We start from the raw sequence: 24,842 nt of genomic DNA, 5'->3' as shown, positions 1-24,842 counted from the left end.
ACATATGTATGATGAGATCCACATATAATTCTAGTGTGAAAAAGAAAAAAAAGTGCGCGCAAAATGTTAAAAAGTGAAGGAGAAATAGTGCCACTAAAAAAGACATTTTATTAAATAAGTTACGTGAATAAAAGCATAAGTAGATGGATATTTTAATCACTATTAAAATGTTATATAAATTTTTCTCCAAACTGCTTTGAAGAAAACTTCGTAAAGAAATATTCAATCTTTAATCTAGAAATTGCAATAAATGTCTTAATTTGATGTCATTGTTGATTTCCATGTGGCTGAACTTTGACCAAAGTCGGTGCCTGTATGACATTTTACACCTATGAATCTTCAACCTGACTGGTAAATTAATTAAAGTTTTTTCAAAGTTTACAAGGACGCGTTGAATTTTGAATACATATAGAATGATTTTTTGTTATTATTAATACGTAAATTTTCTGAAGAAGCCAGCTATTTTTTTTTTGATAAACAGAAGCCAGCTATATAATAAAATAAAAATAAACTTTTGTTGCTTCTCTAAGTGTATTTTACTATTTTTTTATACGCTGTTAGACATTTTTGTCTGAGTAATTAACATGCAAATAAGGATGAGTATAGGGGTTTCAATTTTAAAAAAAAAAGAAGAAGAGAAAGTCAAACTCTAGAGGTCTTCCTGCTTATATAAATAAGAATCCAAACTCCTACGGAAATGGCAAAGCGCTAAGGATTAATTGTTTCAAAAGCTATGGAGAATACTACCACTTCGGAGGAAAAGTCTTTTCTTGGAAATACAATTATGGAAGAGAGATCAATGAAATCTAATGGTAAAGAAGAGAGTACTTCAATGGAGATTAACAAGGTGATTTCTTTTACGTACCGTTTGCAACTGATCATACTTTGCCACAATGGTTTTCAACATTACTTTTTAATTAAGTTGGTTTTTTACATAACATTTTTGTTTTGTATGAGCTAATTTGGTTTTAGATCAATCAATGGTTTTGATTTTTGATATATATATACACGAACATTTTATGAGGGATATATATACAAGTTCTTGAAAATTTTCAAACTTTTATAGATAAATCTTCAGATATGTTTAAAACTCTTCTTTATATAAGTCTATTTTTCTTCTGGATTACTTTGTTGAATATGTATAGCCGACTCTATAATTTTGGGATTAAGACTTAATTTTTTGTTCTTCTCTTTTTGTGAGAAATCCATCGTAATTCTTTTGAATTTTGTTTTATACTTTCCTTATGCATGGATGATGAACCCTATTGTATTTCAGGAAGAACGAGGCAAGCATACTGAAGAAGAGGAGAACAGTTCGATGCCTTTTTCTGCTAATGGAAATTCTCTAAGAATTACAAAACAGGTAAAGAAATCATGAACTTCACGAATAAAAATGAATAACCTGAATAAAAAAAAAATTTTGCTCATTTTTATATAATAAATTTGACCCTTTTTCGCTTTCTGTAATTAATTAGCTTCAAAGAATGAAGAACATATATATATCTTTGTTTCCATTTCCTTTTTTTCTGTTTTCAAAAAATGGGTTTATTACTATGAGAAAGTTTTGGTTTTATCATATCATATGATTCATATCTAGTCAAGAAGAGAGGTGGAGAGATGATAAATTATCTTAAATTTCACATGATAAGCACTACACCTTCACAAAAGAACAACTTTTTACTGCTACAAATCCATGAAAGAATATAAAATATATCTCAAAAAGCAGTTTTTGTACATAGTCTATTTGGAATTTTGGATGTTGAACAGAAATAATGATTGCTCTTAACTTTATGTGCCTTAATTAAGTTAAAATTTTTTGTCTTCCAAGAGCCAATATAAATATATATTGCCAGCCAATGTGTGATTAAAATTCATATGATTTAATCTATTATCTATATCATGTTGCTTCAAGAAAAAAAAATATCTATAACATGTGATAAATTTGACTTGTGACAACCTACGACCTGAGACAATGAATCTTACAGACTGGTCTACAAAGTCAAGAATCAATATAAAATTGTCTTCAATTCCATTTGAAAAGTATAGGAATCTTTTGTTTTTATTATCGACTTCCAATAATTTTATCTTACTATGCAAGACTACGTATGCTTACATCTCCATTCATTATTTTATAGAATTGTAGAACCAATATACTACTCCAATGATTCAGTAATAAGTTTCTCCAATTCTTGCAGGTACCTTTGACAATGGAGAAAAATACAGTAGACTTGCTTTCAAGAGGAAAGAATCAAGTAAGATTTTCTATATTGTTCATTGTTATGTATGTATAAAACAAGAAAATCAATAAATTATCAATTGTCTTAGAATATTAAGTTATTAAAAATAAAAATTATCATTTCTCTGAACTCTCTCTCAATAAGTGTAACCCAATATGTGGAATTTCTAACTTTTAAATGAAGGTAGAGTTGAAATATGATTTGAAACTTAAGATTATATGCTAAGATATCATGATAAATTACTATTACTTCAAAAGTTCAAATTATTAGAAAGAATGATGATCAAAATATAATCACTTTTAATCATTATCCTAACAGAAATGATAGCATAACATTGTAAAAATGTTGCTCATTTATCTTTGTCATTTACTAGAGTGGCATTACTTTAACCTTGTGAATGAGAATTAACAAATCCAACCAATTTTGATTTCCTCTACTCTTTTACGTAATTCCATTGTAAGATTATTTCTAATTTAGCCACACATTTTTGTTGCACCTGCAGGAGGATCAGTTAAAATTAGCTGAAGCTAAAATGGGAGTGGTTAAAGAAGAAAATGAAAGGCTAAAGACGTTATTAGAACGAACTGTAAAGGAGTACCAGTCCCTACAAATGCAATTCTTCGACATTCTTCAGCAAGAAAACAAGTCTAAAGATACAGTTCCTAGCCATCAGCAGGCAAAAGAAGAACCTGAACTTGTCTCTCTTAGCCTTGGGATAACCTCTACCGAGCCTAAAAAGGAGGATAAAAAGAATAAAATTTTTAGTAATGGCCAAGAGGAGGAGAAATTGAATGGAGCACTTTCTCTGGGGTTGCAGGACTACATATTTGAGCCAAGCTCAACTGAACATGTGAGGAATAATTCATGCTCAAACAATAGCTTTGAAGAACAAAAGGAAGAGGAGCCCACTGAAATTTGGCCACCAAGTAAAATCCTAAAGACTATGAAAAGTGGAGATGAAGAAGTTTCACAGCAAAGTCAAGTAAAGAAAACTAGGGTTTCTGTCAGAGCTAGATGCGATACCCCAACGGTTAGTAGCAAAATTTTATTAAGTCAGTGTTAGAATAATGATTGAAGGATTAAATTCATCAATTCTTAATTATTTAATAAGTTTTTGAGAGTAATAGTAATAGTAATTTATTATCTAAACGATCTAGGAACATGAATATAAAAACTATTTATTGAAAATGCTCATAATTGATTGATACTTTAACTTGAAAAGAAAAGAGGGAAAAAGTTCTTGAAACATCCTTTTTAAGTGTCACTTACTAATCCAAAATTAAAATCTTTTGTGCCATATATCAACACTTGACATGCATCAATATTTGTATTTAATAACTTTGTTATAATTAATTAAGTTTATACAATTACATAGATTACATGTTTACAATTTTCTTATAGATATGAGTTTCTTATATAGATGAATGACGGATGTCAATGGAGAAAATATGGACAAAAAATAGCGAAAGGAAATCCATGCCCTAGGGCATATTATCGTTGCACAGTCTCACCATCTTGCCCTGTGAGAAAACAGGTATATTTTGCTTGCCTTTTTAAAAAAAATTTGAAAGTTTGTCTAACCTCTTAATATTGTTGTATATGAACTTTGTAAGCCTCACAATTTATAAGTTATTATTCTTATGTATTTTTAAATTATATTCTATATTTAAATATTTCATTAAAATTCTGTTATATCATATTGTCTATAAATGAAAGAATAGATAATTTTATAAATAGACACAATCACAATAAATGTCTATTAATAATAAGCATAATTAGCCAATTTTATATTTAAACAATAAATAAAAAGAGAAATGTTTTTCATATTTTGATAATTTTTCCGTCTAACTGCATGGATTATTAACAAGTTATGATAATAACATATATAATTAATCATTGAATTTATAATAGAAGTATGAGTCTACAGTTATCATAGAATTTCAAAATATGCCATCATTTGTACGAGGAAAATGGGCTGCTTAATTATCTTCCTTGGATCTCATACTTCTAGAATATAAACAATTAATGCACGTTTTAAAGCTGCGTAAGAGTCAAGTTTAACATGATTATCAATGGCCTATCGTATGAGGGGGAACTTAATTTCCATGATTAGCAAGATGAAAAAGTTGAAAGATGGTCCTTGGGTGGTCAACCTAAAGAAAATTATTATTTTCAACCTTAATTTGATAGTCCCTTTCATTTGTATCTCCAAATGTAATTATGAAATCTGTTTCCTCAAACGAATTTGAAAACAACAAATATCATTGGCCGTTCATAAAGTTTTTCAATTGTTAATGAAAATCTAATCTGAACATGAGAAACCTCGTTATTTTTCTTCCCGAAAATGACTGTGTTTTTGTAAAATTCCTTCAGGGTTCTCTTGCAAAGGCATTTAAACAGAATGGTTTGGCTTTCAATTTCTAATTTTTTTTATTGATTAAATTTTAGGTTAGATTTGAGTTTTATTAATGTATAGCTTTGAAATGTGATTATGTGCAAGATGTCATCATAAATCAATAATATCATTGGAAGTATTTTTGTTTGCTTAAAATAGTAAAATCTGTAAAGCTCAAAATTATTATGTGCAGATTATATCTATATTTGGTTTTTTTTTTATTTATTTAATAATTGTTCTTAAAATCCCACGATTGTGAATCTTCGAATCCAAACACAACTTAACAACGTTGATCCTGAAATACCTATCAAATGCATTTTCTATATGTCAAGGTTTTAAAAAATAAAAAATAAATAAGAGAGAGAATGAGAGGTAAGTACATGAAATTCATTCATATAATATATAACCATAATTTCTGAACTATATCGGGGGAAAAAAGTACATATATTGTTTCACTATATTTCACGTTCTCAAGAATGCAACCAAACCCTGAAGGTCCTTACTTGTTTTAAAAACCGCTTTGCTGTGATATAAATAAATGTAGTGTTTGAAAGTAGGAACAACAAAAATTGATCTATATAATTTCTTTCTCAATTTTCAGGTGCAAAGGTGTTTTAATGACATGTCTATCTTGATCACCACCTATGAAGGAAAACACAACCACCCACTTCCAGTATCAGCCACGGCCATGGCGTCCACCACTTCTGCTGCTGTTTCCATGCTTCAATCTCAATCATCCACAAGCTTACAAGGAGGCCTCAACACCTCAGCTAGTGTACCCATTTCTACCTCTAGTAACCCCCATGGATTCAACTTCACCCTATCCCAAAACCCAAGTCCACAGCAACTCTATGGTCTTCCCAACTCTTCATTCTCAACTTTAAATTCACACCCAACAATCACTCTTGACCTCACTACTAATGCACCATCCAGGCTTTCCTCTAGTTTCTCATCTGCACCAAGATATCCCTCAACAAGTCTCAACTTTTCCTCATCATTTTCCCCTTCTTTAGAGCCTAATAACATTTTTCAAACACATTGGAATAATGGTCCTGCTAGCTACAACAATCATGGGACTGTACCAGCTTACAATGAAAACCCTATTGGCAGTTTGACCAGTATTGAAAGGCAACCATTTCAAGAACAACTGTACCAACCATACATGAAAGAATCCATAGTAGCTGCAACTAAAGCAATTGCATCAAACCCGAAATTTCAATCGGTATTAGCCGCAGCACTCACATCATATGTTGGCACTAGTGGTGGTGGTGTGAAAGAAAATCAGGGTGCATATGAAAGCTCCAGCATGAAGTTGAAGTGGGGTGAGTCTCATACAATGAATCCTATCTACTCGTCTAGCCAGAATGGCATAGGATGTGGTTCAAGTTACTTGAACAAATCTTCATCTTTCAATTCTCCAAAACAAGGTGGCTTGGCTTTGTTTCCACCTAATTCATTGCAACTTTCTGCATCTAATAATTGTGCTTCTGCGGCTCCCCCTGACAATAGGGACCATTTCAAATTGTGATAGTTTAAGATTAGGTGTGTTTTTCATCATTTTTAGCTACTTGTGTAGTGAGCTAGTTTTCTTTTTTTTGGATAATTTGATAGTCGGAGAAGGGGTGCTAACAAGTTGACTCTTGACAAAGAGGGCTAGCTTGTTATGAAGGTTTCCTAAATCTTTAATTAATTTGGGCTAGGGATGTTATGATGGTTTTGTAAATGTGTCATTTTATTTGTTTTCTTCCGCAGATAACTTGTACATTTCATTTGTACACATTTATAAGTTAAATTATTAATTTGATCCATTAACTCTCTTGGATAAAGTTTAATTTAGTCTCTCAATTATTAATTGTTTCAATTTGATTTTTCGGTTTTAAAAATAAAGTTTATTTCATTATTGTATTTGCTCTTCCTAAATTTTTAAACAAAATCAGCCGTGATAAATGAATTATACATTCAAAGTATTAACTATTAATTTCTTTTTTCTTTTTCTCTTTTTTTCCCTAGGCATAGGTACAAAGAAAAGAAAGTATATTACAAAAGGGCCTTGTCCCCCTTAAGGGCAATTAAAACCCTCTTGGGGGAACACCCCAGATCAAAACCCCCTTACAATCCATAATAATTAATACCCCACTTAGAAAGCTCATGGGCAACCATTTTGCCACATCTCCCAATCCAACAAAACAATGGCTTACAAAAGGAGCTATCAATAGAAGTCTAACTTCGTCTTAGATAATAGCATCCATTTCCCAATTAATTGGCTTGCAAACTTCCACCATCTCCTTAGCTTCCGTTCAACGTTTTCGTTAGAAATACTATCATTTGATCTAAAAGAAATTTGTTAGTTTCATTTAAATTTAAACAAAAACGTAACTCAAAGATGACATTGACTTGATTATAAAAGTTAAAAAGACCAAATTGAATTTTACCCTATAATCAAAGGATTGGATCAATAATTTAACCTTATATAGAATGAGTCATTTGTGGTTTGAAACTTTTATACTCCTTATTGTTAAGTTGATCATCTGCTAAATGCTAATAATACGATGGGGTAATGAAAAAAGAAATCCAATGTAGATTTTATTCATTTCAAATTAAGAACCATTAAAAAAAAAAAAAAAAAAATTCAAAGCATTCGTTTGGAAGTTCATAAAAGGGACATGAAAGGGAAATGAATGAAGCTAAATTGTTTAGTTTGGATATTTTAAAAGAAAAGAATGAAAAATAATTAACATTTATTGAGAATAACAGAAAAGGAATTAATCATTTCTATTACAATATTACTATTATACCTATCATTTTATAAAAATAAATGAATTTAATTTAGATTCAGTGGGATAATTTTATAAAAATACTACAACGTATTATGATCCAAGCAACTACTTTAGTCCACTAGTCAAATCAAAACAAAACTCCACAAATCAGAAAACACAGTTTTTACAGTCAAAAAGAGGAGACGAATGTTGTTTTCTTTTGGTTGCTCAACAGCCACTCCATTGCCATTGCTTTTATCGGCCGGGGCTTGTTTCCCGTTACAAAATCTTCACACTTTCTTGAGTCCAACCAAACTCTGATACTATTTATTTTCCCTTTTCATTAATAGTTTCACGTGTAATATGTTTATGGTTTGACTTAAAATGCTTTATTAAAAAAGTGTAAGATTTTTTTATATATATTTTTTTAAGAGAGTTTCAACATATAGCGTTCACTTTTGATAATATCTCTTTATCATCAGACCAAGACAATAATCGATTTTATAGGCAAGAATTGAACTCCAGATATTTTATTCAACTATTAGAGACTTTATTTATTGAGCTAACTGGAACCCACAAAAAATATAAGATTTAAGTTATAAATTTTGAGAGGTAAAATTTAATTGGGCTTCTACTAATTTTAAGCCCCCAACTTGTATTTTCATGCTCACTCAAAACAAAAAATATAATAGCCAAATTTCATTAACATATACAAGGTTTGGACTAATGCCAACGAAGTCTAAGATATTTTAAAACTAACTAATTTAGTCCCTAACCGTACAACTTGGTTCATAAGACAATTTAAAAAAGAAAAAGACTAATGAACTTAATAGTGTTTGAGTATTAAATTGGCTTTAAAGACTAAGAGCATCTCCAACGGAAGAGGGATAGCCAAAATATAGAGAGCATTCTCTCCAAATCTCTACTGTTCATGCTTCAACAGCCTCTCTATAACTTTTTTTTTTTTTTTTGCTAATGAACAGTAGCTCATCAGGTTTGATGAGCTACTGTTCATTCTTCAAATCTTTTTTTCTATTATAATAATCAAGGTGTTGAATAAAAAAATGTTGGAAGATGTGTAGTTGTTAAAAAAATAATAAATAATGAATGAAGAAATAATATTTAAATGAGATAGAGAATGAGATAGAGAGTCTGTTGGAAAGTGTATTTGAAAAAGTGGGTAGAGGTAAAAGGTAAAATGTACTGTTCACTATCCAAACAAACAAAAATTTGCCTAGACTGCTGGAGATGCTTAAATTAGTCAGTTTTGAGATATCTTAAACCTTCTTGTTGTTAACCCAAACCTCAAAATATGTTAATGAAATTTACCCAAAAAACAAAACAAAAACTTGTATTTCATGACATGGGATTTTACACGTATTAATAGCGTACGTCCTTAATCTGTAAAAAAACTCGCGTCTCCCGCTATATTGGCAATAATACGGGATTGTATGCGTTAAGTTGAGGCTGAAACTAGAAAGTATAATAAACGTTTGTAACGGAACAAGAATATATCGGCTTGTTTAGTACGGCTTTATATAAAATATTATTAAACTCTTCAAGCCATAGTTAGGGTGAGTTTGGTTCAGTTTTTTGTAAAAGTGCATAATGAAAAAGTGGAGTTTTCAAAAAGTGTATAATGAAAAAGTGCATTTTCAAAAAACTGAGTGTTTGGTAAAAGCTGTTAAAAAAATACTTTTTGAAAAAGCTGAGTGTTTGGCTAGCACTTATAAAAGTGGCAGTTTGAGGGATAAATTACCAAAAAGGACAATGTATATATAAGGGAGTTTATTTCATACTTTTTTTTTTTAAAATTTTAATGTGAGTTTATTTCATACTTATTAAATCAACTACTTCATATACTTACTAAAAATAATAATAAAAATAAAAATAATAAATGTATATTATTGGTATTATTTTAATAATATTTGGGCTATTTTTCTTTTTTAGTGTCATAATTTTTGCTATTACCATTAATGACTTCTTATTAATATTAATTAAATCTAAATAATGTTTATCATCATGAAACTCAAAATGAAAATGTAAAAAGATGATAAAATATACACCAATAATCCAAGTTTAAATTGTACTACATAAAAATGTAAAAAGTTATAAAATACATATCAATAACCCAAGTTTAAATTGTACAACACAAAAATGTAAAAAAGATGATAAAATACATACCAATAACCCAAGTTTAAATTGCACTACATGATATTATAAAATAAAATAAAAAGACAACTACTAATTATTATCCCCCCAAATGGAATTAGCAATGGAATCACGAAGAACCACCATCGCAGGGTCTGTTAAAGATCCTGAGTTCTGCTCACACCTGCTACTTGCTTCACTATTATGTTCTCTTCTAGAAATTGAATCTCGATTGGTGTTTATGAAGCTCCTATCATCCCTATCATTTAGTCTAACAAAATTATGAAGAGCCATAGTAGCAGATACAATAAGTATTTGGATATGGAATGGAAAAGATAGCATGTTTCTGATAATTTTCCATTTATTCTTCCACACACCAAAAGTGCGCTCAATCACACATTGAAGAGATGAGTGAGCATAATTAAATTTTTCATCTCTAGTTCTAGGGCTTCCATCTCTCCTTCGAAAGTCCTGAAGATGGTATGATATCCCTTTGTATGGTGCCAAATAGCCTTTCATTATTGAGTATCTAGAATCAACTACATAATATTTCCCTAGAAAAAAAAAATTCAATTGTATTAAACACACACACAAGGTGTCATTATAATGAACAATTGATTAACCAATTACAAACCTGGTGGTGGGCGCGAAAGTTGTTACTTTGTTTACGAATAGTATCAAGAAAAATGTGAGTGTCGTGTGCTGCACCTTTCCATCCAGGCAAAACAAATGTGAATAACATATCAAAGTTGTGAGCCATCACATTTTGGGTTGGATATCCCTTTCTTCCAAAGTATGGAATGGACTTCTCAGTAGGTACAATCGCTATCACATGTGTGCCATCAATCGCACCAATACAATCCTAATAAAAACATANATGGACAATGTATATATGTGAGTTTATTTCATACTTATTAAATCAACTACTTCATATACTTACTAAAAATAATAATAAAAATAAAAATAATAAATGTATATTATTGGTATTATTTTAATAATATTTGGGCTATTTTTCTTTTTTAGTGTCATAATTATTTGCTATTACCATTAATGACTTCTTATTAATATTAATTAAATCTAAATAATGTTTATCATCATGAAACTCAAAATGAAAATGTAAAAAGATGATAAAATATACACCAATAATCCAAGTTTAAATTGTACTACATAAAAATGTAAAAAGTTATAAAATACATATCAATAACCCAAGTTTAAATTGTACAACACAAAAATGTAAAAAAGATGATAAAATACATACCAATAACCCAAGTTTAAATTGCACTACATGATATTATAAAATAAAATAAAAAGACAACTACTAATTATTATCCCCCCAAATGGAATTAGCAATGGAATCACGAAGAACCACCATCGCAGGGTCTGTTAAAGATCCTGAGTTCTGCTCACACCTGCTACTGCTTCACTATTATGTTCTCTTCTAGAAATTGAATCTCGATTGGTGTTTATGAAGCTCCTATCATCCCTATCATTTAGTCTAACAAAATTATGAAGAGCCATAGTAGCAGATACAATAAGTATTTGGATATGGAATGGAAAAGATAGCATGTTTCTGATAATTTTCCATTTATTCTTCCACACACCAAAAGTGCGCTCAATCACACATTGAAGAGATGAGTGAGCATAATTAAATTTTTCATCTCTAGTTCTAGGGCTTCCATCTCTCCTTCGAAAGTCCTGAAGATGGTATGATATCCCTTTGTATGGTGCCAAATAGCCTTTCATTATTGAGTATCCAGAATCAACTACATAATATTTCCCTAGAAAAAAAAAATTCAATTGTATTAAACACACACACAAGGTGTCATTATAATGAACAATTGATTAACCAATTACAAACCTGGTGGTGGGCGCGGAAAGTTGTTACTTTGTTTACGAATAGTATCAAGAAAAATGTGGGTGTCGTGTGCTGCACCTTCCATCCAGGCAAAACAAATGTGAATAACATATCAAAGTTGTGAGCCATCACATTTTGGGTTGGATATCCCTTTCTTCCAAAGTATGGAATGGACTTCTCAGTAGGTACAATCGCTATCAATGTGTGCCATCAATCGCACCAATACAATCCTAATAAAAACATTAATAGTTTTCAGTTCCACATGACAATTATCTTATAGACAATAACACTTATTCAAATATACAATAGTACACATACTTTGAAATGTGGCCAATAAATTGGATGGTCTTGTATTTTGGTTGGAACTTCACTAAAAGTTGAATCGAAGGCTTTACATATGCAGCTGCAAAGCGAGCACCCAACAAAGTGACCATCTTCTCAAAATGTCTACTTATGGTTTCACCCGAATGCTGAAATATTTCTTGAACCATTCGGTTACATGTTCCATGACCAAGTATCAATAAACAGATTGCCACTGACTCTTCTATCCTTATATTCCTTGAATGTTGAAGTCCATAGTCATTTGTAAAACTTGACACAAATTTTGAAACACCTCATTTTTCATTTTAAACATGTTGTAACACAATTTCTCATTACCTTCCATACAAGTCTCACCCAAGCCCACCCTGTTTATTCAGAATCATAACAAGGAGTCTTATTAATGTACTTATTGAAATATGTCACAACTGCTTCAAAGTAATTGCCACAAGCTGGTAAAACTCCTCATCAGAATCGTCGTTACTATCATTATCATCAGAATCAGTGTCACTATTATCATCACTGTCACTACTCTCACCATCATCATCATCATTGTTATCACCATCATTATTATTGTCAACATTGTTATAATCACCACCATCATGATCATCACAGTAATTTCTGTAATCCCCATCCATTAATAGTTCCATAAAATGCACTCTCATGAGTACCATTATAATCATTCATATTGGTTTACGCTACACAACAAAGTAACATCATAAAACGTGCATTCAGCTTTTTTTTTTTTTTTTTTTTTTTAATGGACCTCCTCAGCTCCATAGCCTTGCGCGTTCCCTCTGCGTTATTGTGCCTTGGCCCAAAACAACACTTTTTCCAAAAAGTTGCGTTTTGGGCTGAACCAAACACAAATAATCTTCAGCTTTTTGCAAAACGTGGCTTTTTGGGCTCAAAACGCCCAAACAAACAGGCACTAAGAACATGTTACCCATTGTTCTTCCGAAAATAATGAAATTTTTTTTATTTAGTTAAAATTAATAAATTAATTTTTTTAATATAGATACTGATGTGGCATTTTTTAATGCCAAAATAAAATTTATTATTATTATTTTAATAGTGCCGTCAACCACGTCAAATTTTTCTATTAGTTGGCTAACGGTAATAACTGATATGATATGCGCTAATTGGTTTAGAGACTAAAAGTAGTAAAATTAAAATGTATGGACCAAAATGGAAAAAAAAAAATCAAAATATAAGAACTAAAAGTACATTTACGTCAAAAGATAATCCAAACACTCATATTTTTGTTTCCAAAAAAAAAAAACACTCATATCTTTTTTTCTTTTTTTTTTAATTTCTTAAAAACAAAAACACAGTTCTATTATCTCATTGTTAAAGTGACATTAATCGCATTCATTGTCACATTAACTTATGCACTTTTTATGCTAAAGTTTGTAATAATTTTAACATTTTTTAAGATCTCAACAATGGTTATTTTGTAAGGTTCTATTTTTATTATTGGGTTTACGATTTTAATAAAATAGATATATTAAACATTTTTTTTAGAATCAAATAAATATATTAAAAGTTTGATTGGAATACATTTCTAAAAGTGGTTTTTTTTTTTTTTTTAACCACAACAGAACTTTCAAGCAAAACCATTATTGATTTACATCATATTGTAATCGAATTGAGGAGAAAAAATTGTGTCAAACCAGTAAGTCAGTAACCACTATTTAATGTTCTTCGGGTTGCCCAAAAAATTAAAACAATCTAAGATTTTCTTTTCTTTTCTTGTATTTTCTTATCAAATAAACATGCAAAAATTCATACAAAATCCCTATCCTCCACCGAAACCTCCAACATGAAAAAAATCATCAAACCCACATTAAAAAACCAACCCAGAAAAATCATCAAACCCACCACAACCAACGAATCCAAACTAATCAACAACCACCATTGCCTGGGGTTCACAACACAACAACCACCAATCTTAGAGAAAACCCACTATCATCAACCCAAGCCAAAATCATCAACGGACCCAACCGACCAAAGGAAGACCAAAACAAACAAACTAATCGACCCACACCAACAATAAACCCACCACCGCTTGGAGTTCACAAAACCACAGCCACCAACCATCGATCCTTTTTTCACACACCCACCAGCAAGACTCCAAAATTTTCCCATTATTTTCTTCGCATCAAGATCCCATGGTCTCCATAATCAAAACCTCGAAGATCAGCCCTTGATTTGCTCATTGTTGGTTGAGATTGGGTGTAAGATTTTGAGCGGAAATGAGATTTTTAGACTAGAGAAAGCTTAGATCAGATCGGCGATGCGTGGTGGAGAAGAAGGCCGACCCTATGAGCTCTGGCCATGGAGCTACAATGGAGAGAATTTTGAGATCAGAGGGAGATTCCGTCCATGGAGGTTGAAGAGAGAAAGGGAGAGGGAGAAAGAGAGAATTAGAGATAGATAAAGTTGGTTAGGGTTTTTAAAAAAATATGATGACTGACACATTAAAGAAAAAAAATAGAATAAGAAATAAAAAAATAATGATTTTGGTTATATAAGAAATAATTTTAATTAAATTGTATTTTAGGTTTTTTATTATTATTTTAATAGTGCCGTTAGCTATGTCAGATTTTTCTGTTAGTTGGCTAACCGCAAGAACTGATATGACACGCACTAATTGGTTTAAGGACTAAAAGTGATAAAATTAAAATGTATGGATCAAAATGAAAAAAAGTCAAAATGTAAAGACTAAAAGTGCATTTACGCCTTATCTTTTATAAATTTATAATAGGTGACAAATTAATTTGTTAGATCTATATAGTAAAATTTGTAGTAATCCTAGCATCATTCTACAAAAAATTAATTTTGTTAGGATGTTCTAAGGATTAAATCACACTTGGCAAGAGATAAAGGTCACGATACCAAACTTATTGTATTTATCTTTAAAAAGTATAGGTATATGTTTCCGTATTTTTGTTATGAATTTTTTTTTTTTAAATAAACGTAATATACTCATTTATACACGTAGTGTTCTTTCTTCGTTTCCGTATTTTTATGCTGATTTTTTTAAATGTACTCTTTAAAAAGATGCAAAATTAAACTCATCCATATATTTACAGTATCAAATGCGAACCATATTTTACTAACTATTATTTAGGGATTAAGTTGACTTTAGAAACTAAATTGATTTGTTTGAAATATCTTATACCTCGTTGTCATTAGGTCAAATCTTAAAGTATCTATACTATTATTTAAGGGGCTTTTCCTGTTTGGACTGGAAATTTTTTTGGTTCTAAAATATCCTTATAGTCTAAATTTAAGTAGAGATAAAGCTTAAGGATAACATAGTAATAATACATCTTTAACTCCTACGTGTAACCTTGCCTACAAAATAAGCAATATTTAACTTCCACGTTTAACTCCAGTTGATTTTCAAACTAAGCATTACTCCACATTTTCACACTTCTTTTTTTCTTTTTCCTTTTTTCCCTTATCTTCTTTTGATTTTTGTTATGCTCATCGTTCATGTAATAAAGTTGCAGATGCACTGGCTAAACGTGCAAAGATAGGTCTAGACTTGCAGGTTTGGCTGGAAGACTGTCCTGTGGACATAGCCCGTTTGGTCTTAGATGATGTTTCTTGATTTTGCTTTCTAGAGTTTCAATAAAAGCCCAGCCCAAATTAGGGTCTGGGCTTTTTTTTTTTTTTTTTTTTTTTTTTTTTTTGCATTAAAAAAAAAAAAACTTAACTTTTTATTTTGGATAAATTACAAATTTAGTCCCTAACATTTTCAATGTTCTTCAATTTAATCCTTAATGTTTTGAATATGTTAATTTAGTCTCTAATCTATTGGTATTGTGTTAAATTAGTCCCAACCGTTAAGTGATGGATGAAAAATATTGATGTGGCTAACTACTAAAATAAAAAATAATTTTTATGTCAACTTAGATGCCATATGTACTACTGATATGGAATAAACTTATAAAAAAAATAAATAAATAAAAAAATCTAGCTTAATGAAGACACCAAATCGATCAAGGAAAGAAAAGATTATAATTAGGTACAAGTAAGCTTTGGATCTGGAATTAGAAGCAACGTTACTGCCGTTGAAGCACCTGCCCTGCCTCATAAATCATAACTGGTTTTATATAACCTCTATCAAGTTGCTCTCGATAAACATCCCTTATCACAGTGAATGAATCACCAGCTTGGAGATATGCTATTCATTGTCATTGTGCTTTGTTGTCACAATCACCTTATCAACAAGGTAAACTGGGTAAAACCCAGCACCAAATTGACCAAATCATGCTAACATCCGCTCTGGCTTGTAAGGTGAATTCGTTCGTCCCAGACCTTGCAAACCCAATTTGTTCATCAATTCTATACCAAAATAATAATAATAATAATAATAATAATAATATATTTAAAAAATCCCAAAATTATCCAGTGGCTCATGACCAGATGGCCAGGCAATCTGACCTTAGCCTTAAGTTGGGTTTTGTTTGCTTTATTTTTTGTTTTTACTGTATTTTTTATTTTTTAAGTTTAATCCATGTTAAAAGTGCACATGGCATCTAAGTTGATATAAAAATTATTTTTTATTTTAGTTGTTAGCCACGTCAGAATTTTCTATCCATCACTTAATAGTTGGGACTAATTTGATACAGTACCGAAAGGTTAGGGACTAAATTGACACTTTTGAAACATTAAGGACTAAATTAAAATACATCGAAAAGATTAGGGATTAAATATGTAGTTTACCCTTTTATTTTTGAATACCTGGTCTCCCTTGCTCCTTAATCTCATCTCACATTTGTTTGTTTTTTTTCCCCCTCAAATCTCTTTGTTTTGATAAATATACTAAAAAGTATAGATAAAACTTAAAGATCTTTGTTTTGATTTTGAAGAAAATAATATACTAAAAGGTAGAGATAAAACTTAAGGATAACATGCTAAAAATAATCTCTAACTCCCATGTAAAACACTGCTTACAAAATAGGATAGTTGTCACATTAGTTATTCAACTTTTTCAATTTATTTCTTCCTCAATTCCTCTCAGTTCTATGTTCTTTTTCTTTACACTATCATCATCATCTTTTCTAAATTCAAAATCCAAAAAAGAGAAAATTTTACTTACAAAAACAAAAGTGCAGTTCTAATTATTCCGATTCAACAGGTATGTCAATGTACATTACTCTTTTCTATTTTGTTTTTATAAAGAAATCAACATCGTTCTAATTATTTGAACTTTAGGTCTTCTCCATTTCTTTATTTTCTTATGTTTATCATTCTTTTTTTAATATGTGTTTGTGGGTTAAAGTTTACTCATTGCTTTTCTTTGATTATTATTACAGTAGAACACATCGAATTTAGAATACAAATTGTGCAATTTGGATAAGTATCAAATTGTGTAAAAAAAAAAAAACCTTTACCTAAAAATGTAGTAATTCTAAATTATAATTGTTCCAAATTATTAAACATTTATCTAGAAGAATAGAAAAGCCTCTGAACACACAAGTGAGGCAAGTGTTATTGAAATTTATAAAAACAAAACAAAAACTTGTAGTTCATGCTGTGGAACATAGGGAAGGACTTTTTAGGAGAGACCTCGTAAACTATTGGGTGAATTGCAAATTATACCTCTAAAGTTTGGGATTGACTGAATTTTACACCGTAAAATTTCAAAAACTTGATTTTACATCTTGAAGTTTGGTTCCATTTGTAATTCACTCCACAGTTAAATTATGCTGTTAAATGACACGTCATTATGCTGATGGTGCTCTAATTTTGCTGGATAAGCATCAAAACTACGTTGTTTCAGCCTAAAGTTAAAACACTAGCATCTAACTTAAACGACACCGTGAAGACCTAACTTTAAAATCCAAAACAGAACCCAGGAACCTAGCTCCTCTGCTTTGCAACTTCTTCCGTGAGTCAGTCCGTTGAAGGCTTCTCTTCAGCTCGGTGAGCCCCACTCGGCCAGACCTCCCCTAGCTCCGATTGCACCTGTGAACCCAGACAGACCGAACCCAATCCCCACGAACCCATCGGCTCTTGTGAACCCAGGCGACGGCGGCGGCCATGGTGACGGCTTCAGGCGGCCTCGGTGGTGACGTCTAGAATTCCCCAGCTCTGTGAGCTGCTCTTCTCGTGTGCCTCTTTTCGGATTTGGCCTTTGTAAGTCTTAGATTTTTGGGGTTTTTGTTGATTGGGATTGGTGGGGTTTTTGTAAAAAAAAATTTGGGTGATTGATTTGTTGCTGGAACTGTCTATATGTGTATGATTTAAATTCACTGTGCAATTTACTTTTCTATTGAAATTATGTGTTTATGGTGGAAATTCGATAGAATTCATCCAATCAACATACATAAATAATAAACTGATATAATAATGCAAAAAATTTAACAATCAATCAGCTCACGAGTGGAGGAGCTGGGTTCGTGGTTAGGGGAGGCCTGGCCGTGTGGGCTTACTGAGCTAAAGAGAAGCCTTCGACGGACTGACTCACGGTAGTAGTTGCAGAGCAGAAGAGCTGGGTTTGTGGTTCTGTTTTAACTTTAGGCTGAAACGACGTATAGTTTTGATTTGTGCCACTGCCAGCTCTTCTCTTGATCATAGCTGAAACACATAGTTTTGATGCTTATTTGGCAAAAATAGAACACATCAGCATGATGATGTGTCACTTAACAGCAGAACTTAACCGTGAGAGGTAAATTGCTAACTGAACCAAACTTCAGGCGTAAAATCAAGTCAACCCCAAAACTTTAGGAGTGTAATTTGTAATTTACTCTAAACTATTATAGAAACTGCCACACTTGGAGGCTAAACCATTTTCACTACGTACACGTGTTGGGCCACAACCCTGCCATGTGTCCACAACATGCAAATGGAACCAACACACTTAATTAACAAGATTTTGAGGAAATGAACAGAGAGCCTTTCCCTTAGCAGAACCCGAATCTAATCTCTGAACACAGATTTTGCAAGGTATGTCACACCCAATCCTTTTATAACATTTTCATCATTATAGATCTCCCTTTGATTTCAAATGATTCATTTTTTGTTTTTAGCTCAAGTTTATTTCCTCGAAAGAGTGTCATATTTGGGATGTAGATATATTTGAATTTAATTAAATCTCTTGCTAGATCATGAACATAGTATAGGTTAACATACATCTTAGGAGCACAAATGTAATGATATGATAAAATAATGATGTTTTTATATGATGCATAGTGCTACATCTAGCAATTGGTTATGATTTGGCAGTGCACTCCAGTTACTATTTAGGGAAAAAAATGTCATATCCATGAAGATTTAAAATTAATAGAGAGCACCCTATTCAATGAATGAGTCATTAACCGAGATTGGATTATGATTCCTTTTGGATAAGGGAATTAAAGACAATGATTTGGATTTACTATCTTTAGTTTAAATGACTTGAATAGAGTATAAAAGGATATGATTTTTTTTCCCTAGCGATGAAATTCATGAAGGGATTTGTTGAATTGAAAAAGACTAGATGCAATATGTCATTTCAAATCCATTATATCACAAGGTTTTTTTTTTTTTTTTTAGCAAACTCCCCAAAGCGCAAATCATCATATATTTTTAAATTTATATTGAGCAATTTATGCAAATAGTTGTTCTATATATTCCTTGATTTTAAATCCTCGAATCTAAACGCAACCTCAATGATTTTCAAATAGGGCGATCAAATTTATTAAATATTTTCTGTTAAACTAATACTATGACTTTTTCTTTTGATAAGTAATCCTATGATTATGTTACTAAAAGGAAGACATTGGGAATATTGGCAAACTCCCATTAGTGCCTTTTGGTGTAGGTATGGCACATGAAGAAATGATCAAAGATAATTCCAAACTTTCAAGCTATGATGCTTATTTTGAGAAGATCCAGTCAAGGAAGAAATTACCACAATCGATGCAAGAGACTTTGACAGCTGCATTTGCAAGCATTCTGGTTTCATCGTTCCCAGAAGTTCCTGGTGGCAAAGGTGAATGCTTTTACAGTATGGTTCATATACCTAGCCAATTTTCCCTTGAAAAGGGGTTCATGCAGTTAGAATGAAGAGAAATGAAGCATATCTGAGTCACTAATGATAGTTTTGAACATTTCTTATTGCAGTGATAGAAATATTAGCAGACACTTCCGTTGCTGATGCTTTAAAGATTTTATCTGAATGCAACATTTTGTCTGCTCCTGTGAGAAACCCAGATACAGAAAATTCTTCAGATTGGAGAGACAGGTACCTAGGAATCATAGATTACTCAGCTATTGTTCTGTGGGTGCTGGAGAGTGCAGAACTTGCCGCTGTTGCTCTATCAGCTAGTACAGCAACAGCTGCTGGAGTTGGGGCAGGAGCAGTTGGCGCTATTGGAGCACTAGCATTGGGTGTGACCGGGCCTGTTGCTGTTGCAGGGCTAGCAGCTGCTGCAGTTGGTGCTGCTGTGGCTGGTGGTGTGGCTGTAGATAAAGGGATGGGAAAAGATGGTGCCACAGCTGCTGATAAATTGGGCGAGGATTTTTACAAAGTTATACTGGAAGATGAACCCTTCAAATCAACCACAGTAAGCCCAACTTTGCCAAGAGTATTATTTGTAGAGGCCATGTTGCCTCTGGTACCTTATTTATTCAGTTCTTTTGGACAATTAATCTTGATTCTCCATTTCTCAACTAAATGATGAGCCCGCTTTGTGAATTTTACTGTAAAGTGCTCTGATTGAGAAGCAAGTGAAATATCGAATGTGGATCAATGACACCCTTGTTAGACCGTGAGCTGTGTCGTTCCACCTCAAAACCAATTGGTGATGAGGAAGACACACTCAAATCTTTTATGACATTCGACATCACACCATGCGGACCAGTTTTTAGAGTAGTTTTAGGGAGTCAAATTGTGGTCCCCCCAACACCCCTCATCCGTTTCTTAGCCATAAGAAAATTAGAAATGATATTTCATATAATTTTTTTTTTTTGTTTCAGGTGAGGTCGATACTCAAGTCCTACCGTTGGGCTCCTTTCCTCCCAGTTTCAACAGAGTGTTCTATGTTGAGTGTCTTACTGCTACTTTCAAAATATAGGCTAAGGAATGTACCTGTAATTGAAGAAGGCAAGCCTGACATTAAGAACTACATTACTCAATCTGCCGTTGTTCAGGGTCTTGATAGATGTAATGGAAGGGACTGGTTTGACCTCATTGCTATGCAGCCTATATCTGAATTAGGGCTTCCTTTCATGGCCCCTGCTGAGGTAAGGTGTGTGGTTACTTGTTACATGAGTATTATGCAAGCTGATTACTGAAATTCAGATATTCAAAATGTACTTCTGTCTTCTTGGCCAGCTCATTAGCATCCAGGGCGATGAGTTGATTCTGGAGGCTTTCAAGCGAATGAGAGATTTCCAAATTGGTGGTCTTCCAGTTGTAGAGGCACCAAAGAAGAAGATTGTTGGGAACGTTAGCATAAAGGACATCAGATACTTGCTACTGAAGCCTGAGCTTTTCTCCAATTTTAGGTAGGGAGAAGTCAAAATTTAGATTCTGCTTCTGCACCAGCTCTAATCTGCACATTGAAATTCAAAAAAAAAAATTATTCATTCAATTTGAGAACATAATCAAACCACTTGCAACTAATTTTAGTTTGATTTAAAAAATATATATAATCACATTTTTGTAGCAAATTTTATACAAATAACCAAATTGTAATTAACTTTATATAACAGTTTGGCCCAATTTTTAGCAGGTAGCCCTGTTTTTTAATTATTCTATCAAGAAGTTAATTTTTTTTTTCACTTTTGACTACATAGGTTAGTTTCTTTTTTTTTTTATTTATATCAATTTTTCAACCTTAAATTTCAAGTTTAAAAAAAAAAAGTTTTTAACTTTAAATTTCTTTGTTTTTTTTTGTTGTTGTTTTTTTACCACATATGTTTGAAGGTTTTTAAGAGATGAAATATGGTAAGATGGCTAAGATGTGAATAAACTCAATATGAAAATGGTAATTCTCCAACTTAAATTCAATAGTACAAAATTTATTTTCAAGGAGCTAGAAAGAAATTGCTGGGTAAGTTTTTCCAACTTTAGAAAGCATGCAAAGGTTGGAATATAAATTCAATATAAATTAATTACACTTACAACTTAGAAGTGGGACATACCATTTCAATGAAGTCTGAAAAGTAATAAAAGACACTTAGAAAGTGGGAACTGTTATGAAGGAACAAAAATTCATCTCTATCTTCATGTGGCTCTTGCGCTGTCTATTTAAAAAGTTTTGATGTTACTCTTGATGCTGTGACTAAGTTTTATATGCCTTTCATCCAGGAAGCTGACTGTGATGGATTTCATGCAAACCATTGCCTCCCAAGAGACTGGAAAAGTCATCCCACCAATTACATGCAAACTTGATTCAACTCTTGCCAGTGTGATCCAGAGGCTTGCTTTGAAGTCAGTTCACAGGATTTATGTGGTAGCTGGGGAGGACGACGAAGTTATTGGCGTCATTACGCTTAGAGATGTGATTTCTTGCTTCATTTATGAGCCACCTAACCATTTTGATAACCACCTCGGGTTTGCAGTGAAGGAAATATTGAATCAGTGATGTTTCAGGTCTCAAAATCCTTCAAATGTATGTAAGCACAGATATGTAATGAAATCCGGTTTTGGGTGGGAGAAAAATTTAAGTGCAGATATGTAACAAAATCCGGTTTTGGGCCGGAGAACAATTTACTGTCTGTTCAATCAGTACTGAATATGTACTTTCACATTTCTCCTATTAAGCTAGAGCCAAGGAGCTTTCTTAATCCTTTGTTGTTCATTATCCCCCTAATCCTTTCGACATCCCCCCATCTTCCAAATTCAGCATATATATTGGACAGGATCACCAAAGGAGTTGGATTTTCTGGCTCTAATTCTGCAAGCTTCATAGCCATTTCTTCCCCCACTTCAGAATCTAAATGATACTTACAAGCACCAAGCAAAGAAGCAAAAACAGAAGCAGAAGGCTGCGATAATTCTTGTATTAGTTCTCGAGCTTCATCCAACCGCCCAGATCGACCCAAAAGGTCAACCATACAACCAATGTGCTCTGGTTTTGGTTTCAAGCCATAATCTTTACTCATCATCCTAAAAACTTGCCATCCTTTGTCGACCTGACCGGTGTGACCACATACAGATAACACGCTAATAAAAGTTGCTGCATTTGGTTGTACCTTTTCTTCTCGCATCCGGTCAAATATTTCAAATGCAGATTCGTTCTCTCCATTTCTTCCAAAACCAGATATCATTGCATTCCAGAATGCAGGATCATCAGGCTTTCTATCAAACTGATCGAAAATTCTTCGTGCCAAATCATGATATCCACATTTCATATACATGTCAATGAGTGCAGTGGCTATGAACTCGTCACTACTAATATCAGTTCTAATTGCATGCCCATGAATCTCTTTTCCACACTGCAGAGCAGACAAAACAGAACAGGCTGGTAAAAGGCTTGTGATAGACTTTAAACTTGGGACTATGCCAGCAGATAGCATTCTCTTGAAGTACTTAATAGCTTCAACTCCTTTCCCTAGTTGTGAAAACCCACTAATCATTGAATTCCATGTTGCTGAATCAGGTACCAATCCTTCACATTCTAACTGTTCAAATAGCTCAACAGCATTCTCACTCTGAGCATTCAACATCATACCACAGATCATCGAATTCCATGTTATTAAGTTCCTGATTCCATCAAGCTCTTTGAATGCATCAAATGCTAAATGCCAACAGCCACACTTGGAATACATGTCTACCAACGCAGTTGCCAGTGCTGCATCGAATTCTTTTGCAGTTTTCATGATGAGTCCATGAACTTGCCTACCAAATCGAAGATACAGAAGACTAGCACATGCAGAAAGAACCAAAACAAAAGTAACCGAATTCGGTACTTCAACTGAACATTCCCTCATGTCCTTAAACACATCCAAAACCAACCGCGGAACACCATTCTGCAAAAGTCCCGAAATAAAAGCATTATAGCTTACCACACTCTTATTACGTGTTCCTTCAAACACCTTTGTAGCTGAAACCAACTCTTCGTAATTTGAATACATAGTCACAGTTGACGTTGCAACATAAACCTCTGTCTCAACCCCCAACTTTATCGCCCAGCAATGCATTTCCATGCCATGTCGAACACTTTCACATGCCAACAACAAACAAGATATAGTCTCCGAATTTGGCCTGAACGTTCCAAATCCCACTTGTTTGAACACCGAGAATGCTTCTCTAGAATACCCATTTTGCAAAAACCCCGAAATTACAGCATTGAATGAAGTCGGGTTCCTCTCAGGCATTTCGTCAAACACTTTGAGTGCATCATGTAAGAGATGCAGCTTCATGTACATGTCAGTGAGAGAAGTGGCTGCGTAAACATGTGAAGAAAAACCGGTTTTGATGAGATGGGTGTGGAGGATTTGGCCCTGTGGAAGTGATTTGAGCTTGGCACAGGCTTTTAGGAGTGGAGGGAAGGTGAATTTGTTAGGAGGGAGTGAGGATGAGTGGCATTGAGAATATAAAGAAATGGCTTCTTTGAAGAACCCATCAGAAACTAGCTTTGCTATTTCGCGCTTCATAATCAATCATTCATGGGTTGCTTCTAAATTGGCGGCATTTACCACTCTCTGGTTTAAACTAGTACTGCTCTCTCAAAAAACCCAAAAAAAAAAAAAAAAAAACTAGTACTAGCTTGGGTTGGGCTATAAGCTAATGACTATGACTTTGTCCAAACCCCAAACTTAAGATGAAAATTTTTGGGTCTAAAGGCTTGGCCCAATTAAAGATGGTTCTAAATAATTTTTCTTAATTATAACCATTGAATTTGTATTTTTTTTCAAAAGTAAAAAAATTATGTAAAGATTATTCCACTATCTGTCTATAAGGCATCTCGAAAAACTCATTAATCATAATATGATAGAATTTGAGACATTTGAGTTTATGCACAGTCTCCAAAGTCACTGTTGAAATTGTATTTTTTGGCGAAAATATAATAAAAACTTATAAATTGAGTAAGTGTAGAACTATGTGAAAGTGATATTCTATCGATCACAGTTTAATTTTTAAAAAATTGTGAAGAAAATTGTCTCCCTAACAATTCTTGAAG

The 24,842-nt window shown here is 32.6% G+C and overlaps 4 protein-coding genes across 7 annotated transcripts; 2 read left to right on the top strand and 2 right to left on the bottom strand.

Moving 5' to 3' along the window:
* The first annotated feature begins 696 nt into the window (after nucleotides 1-696).
* On the top strand, nucleotides 697-6,444 carry LOC112039417 (WRKY transcription factor 72A). The gene is made up of 6 exons (XM_024072295.2): nucleotides 697-847; nucleotides 1,277-1,363; nucleotides 2,196-2,252; nucleotides 2,740-3,267; nucleotides 3,658-3,771; nucleotides 5,234-6,444. The coding sequence occupies exons 1-6, from the start codon at nucleotides 734-736 to the stop codon at nucleotides 6,158-6,160; spliced, it is 1,827 nt and encodes a 608-aa protein (XP_023928063.1). The 5' UTR covers nucleotides 697-733; the 3' UTR covers nucleotides 6,161-6,444.
* A 3,188-nt stretch (nucleotides 6,445-9,632) lies between these two features.
* On the bottom strand, nucleotides 9,633-11,885 carry LOC111990308 (protein ALP1-like). Its single transcript, XM_065765175.1, has 4 exons — nucleotides 11,713-11,885; nucleotides 10,947-11,034; nucleotides 10,200-10,401; nucleotides 9,633-10,093 (listed from the first exon to the last, which is right to left on the bottom strand). The coding sequence occupies exons 1-4, from the start codon at nucleotides 11,883-11,885 to the stop codon at nucleotides 9,633-9,635; spliced, it is 924 nt and encodes a 307-aa protein (XP_065621247.1).
* A 5,643-nt stretch (nucleotides 11,886-17,528) lies between these two features.
* Nucleotides 17,529-22,503, top strand: LOC112009848 (SNF1-related protein kinase regulatory subunit gamma-1-like). 4 transcript variants are annotated; one of them, XM_065765172.1, is made up of 7 exons: nucleotides 17,529-17,865; nucleotides 18,105-18,675; nucleotides 19,532-19,702; nucleotides 19,834-20,276; nucleotides 20,689-20,955; nucleotides 21,047-21,219; nucleotides 22,025-22,503. In XM_065765172.1, exons 3-7 carry the CDS (start codon nucleotides 19,534-19,536, stop codon nucleotides 22,299-22,301), a joined length of 1,329 nt encoding a protein of 442 aa, XP_065621244.1. In that variant the 5' UTR covers nucleotides 17,529-17,865; nucleotides 18,105-18,675; nucleotides 19,532-19,533; the 3' UTR covers nucleotides 22,302-22,503. The 4 variants fall into 4 exon arrangements, with proteins under 4 accessions (XP_065621244.1, XP_065621242.1, XP_023897967.1 ...); XM_065765170.1 differs by having other exon boundaries at nucleotides 19,517-19,702; XM_024042199.2 differs by lacking the exon at nucleotides 18,105-18,675.
* LOC112009847 (pentatricopeptide repeat-containing protein At2g02750) lies at nucleotides 22,393-24,627 on the bottom strand. Its single transcript, XM_024042195.2, has one exon. It carries the CDS (start codon nucleotides 24,313-24,315, stop codon nucleotides 22,462-22,464), a length of 1,854 nt encoding a protein of 617 aa, XP_023897963.2. The 5' UTR covers nucleotides 24,316-24,627; the 3' UTR covers nucleotides 22,393-22,461.
* Between the last annotated feature and the right edge of the window lie 215 nt (nucleotides 24,628-24,842).

This window comes from Quercus suber, unplaced genomic scaffold, assembly GCF_002906115.3.
Source record: "Quercus suber isolate HL8 unplaced genomic scaffold, Cork oak 2.0 scaffold_613, whole genome shotgun sequence".
Taxonomy (NCBI): domain Eukaryota; kingdom Viridiplantae; phylum Streptophyta; class Magnoliopsida; order Fagales; family Fagaceae; genus Quercus; species Quercus suber.
The sequence above is the reverse complement of the archived record's forward strand: the minus strand, read 5'-3'. Positions and strand labels throughout refer to the sequence as shown.

What these genes read in the sequence shown, in the direction of transcription:
- LOC112039417 (XM_024072295.2), top strand. Translation starts at nt 734, where the DNA reads ATGGAGAATACTACCACTTCGGAGGAAAAGTCTTTTCTTGGAAATACA. An exon ending in TTTCAAGAGGAAAGAATCAA is followed by an intron (nt 2,253 to 2,739) that starts GTAAGATTTTCT and finishes TTGCACCTGCAG; the next exon opens with GAGGATCAGTTAAAATTAGC. An exon ending in CTAGATGCGATACCCCAACG is followed by an intron (nt 3,268 to 3,657) that starts GTTAGTAGCAAA and finishes TTTCTTATATAG; the next exon opens with ATGAATGACGGATGTCAATG.
- LOC111990308 (XM_065765175.1), bottom strand. Translation starts at nt 11,885, where the DNA reads ATGGTTCAAGAAATATTTCAGCATTCGGGTGAAACCATAAGTAGACAT. An exon ending in TTTATTGGCCACATTTCAAA is followed by an intron (nt 11,035 to 11,712) that starts GTATGTGTACTA and finishes TAATTTTGTTAG; the next exon opens with ACTAAATGATAGGGATGATA. An exon ending in ATAGTGAAGCAGTAGCAGGT is followed by an intron (nt 10,402 to 10,946) that starts GTGAGCAGAACT and finishes TGTTTTTATTAG; the next exon opens with GATTGTATTGGTGCGATTGA.
- LOC112009848 (XM_024042199.2), top strand. Translation starts at nt 19,534, where the DNA reads ATGGCACATGAAGAAATGATCAAAGATAATTCCAAACTTTCAAGCTAT. An exon ending in AGAAGTTCCTGGTGGCAAAG is followed by an intron (nt 19,703 to 19,833) that starts GTGAATGCTTTT and finishes TTCTTATTGCAG; the next exon opens with TGATAGAAATATTAGCAGAC. An exon ending in AACCCTTCAAATCAACCACA is followed by an intron (nt 20,277 to 20,688) that starts GTAAGCCCAACT and finishes TTTTTGTTTCAG; the next exon opens with GTGAGGTCGATACTCAAGTC.
- LOC112009847 (XM_024042195.2), bottom strand. Translation starts at nt 24,315, where the DNA reads ATGAAGCGCGAAATAGCAAAGCTAGTTTCTGATGGGTTCTTCAAAGAA.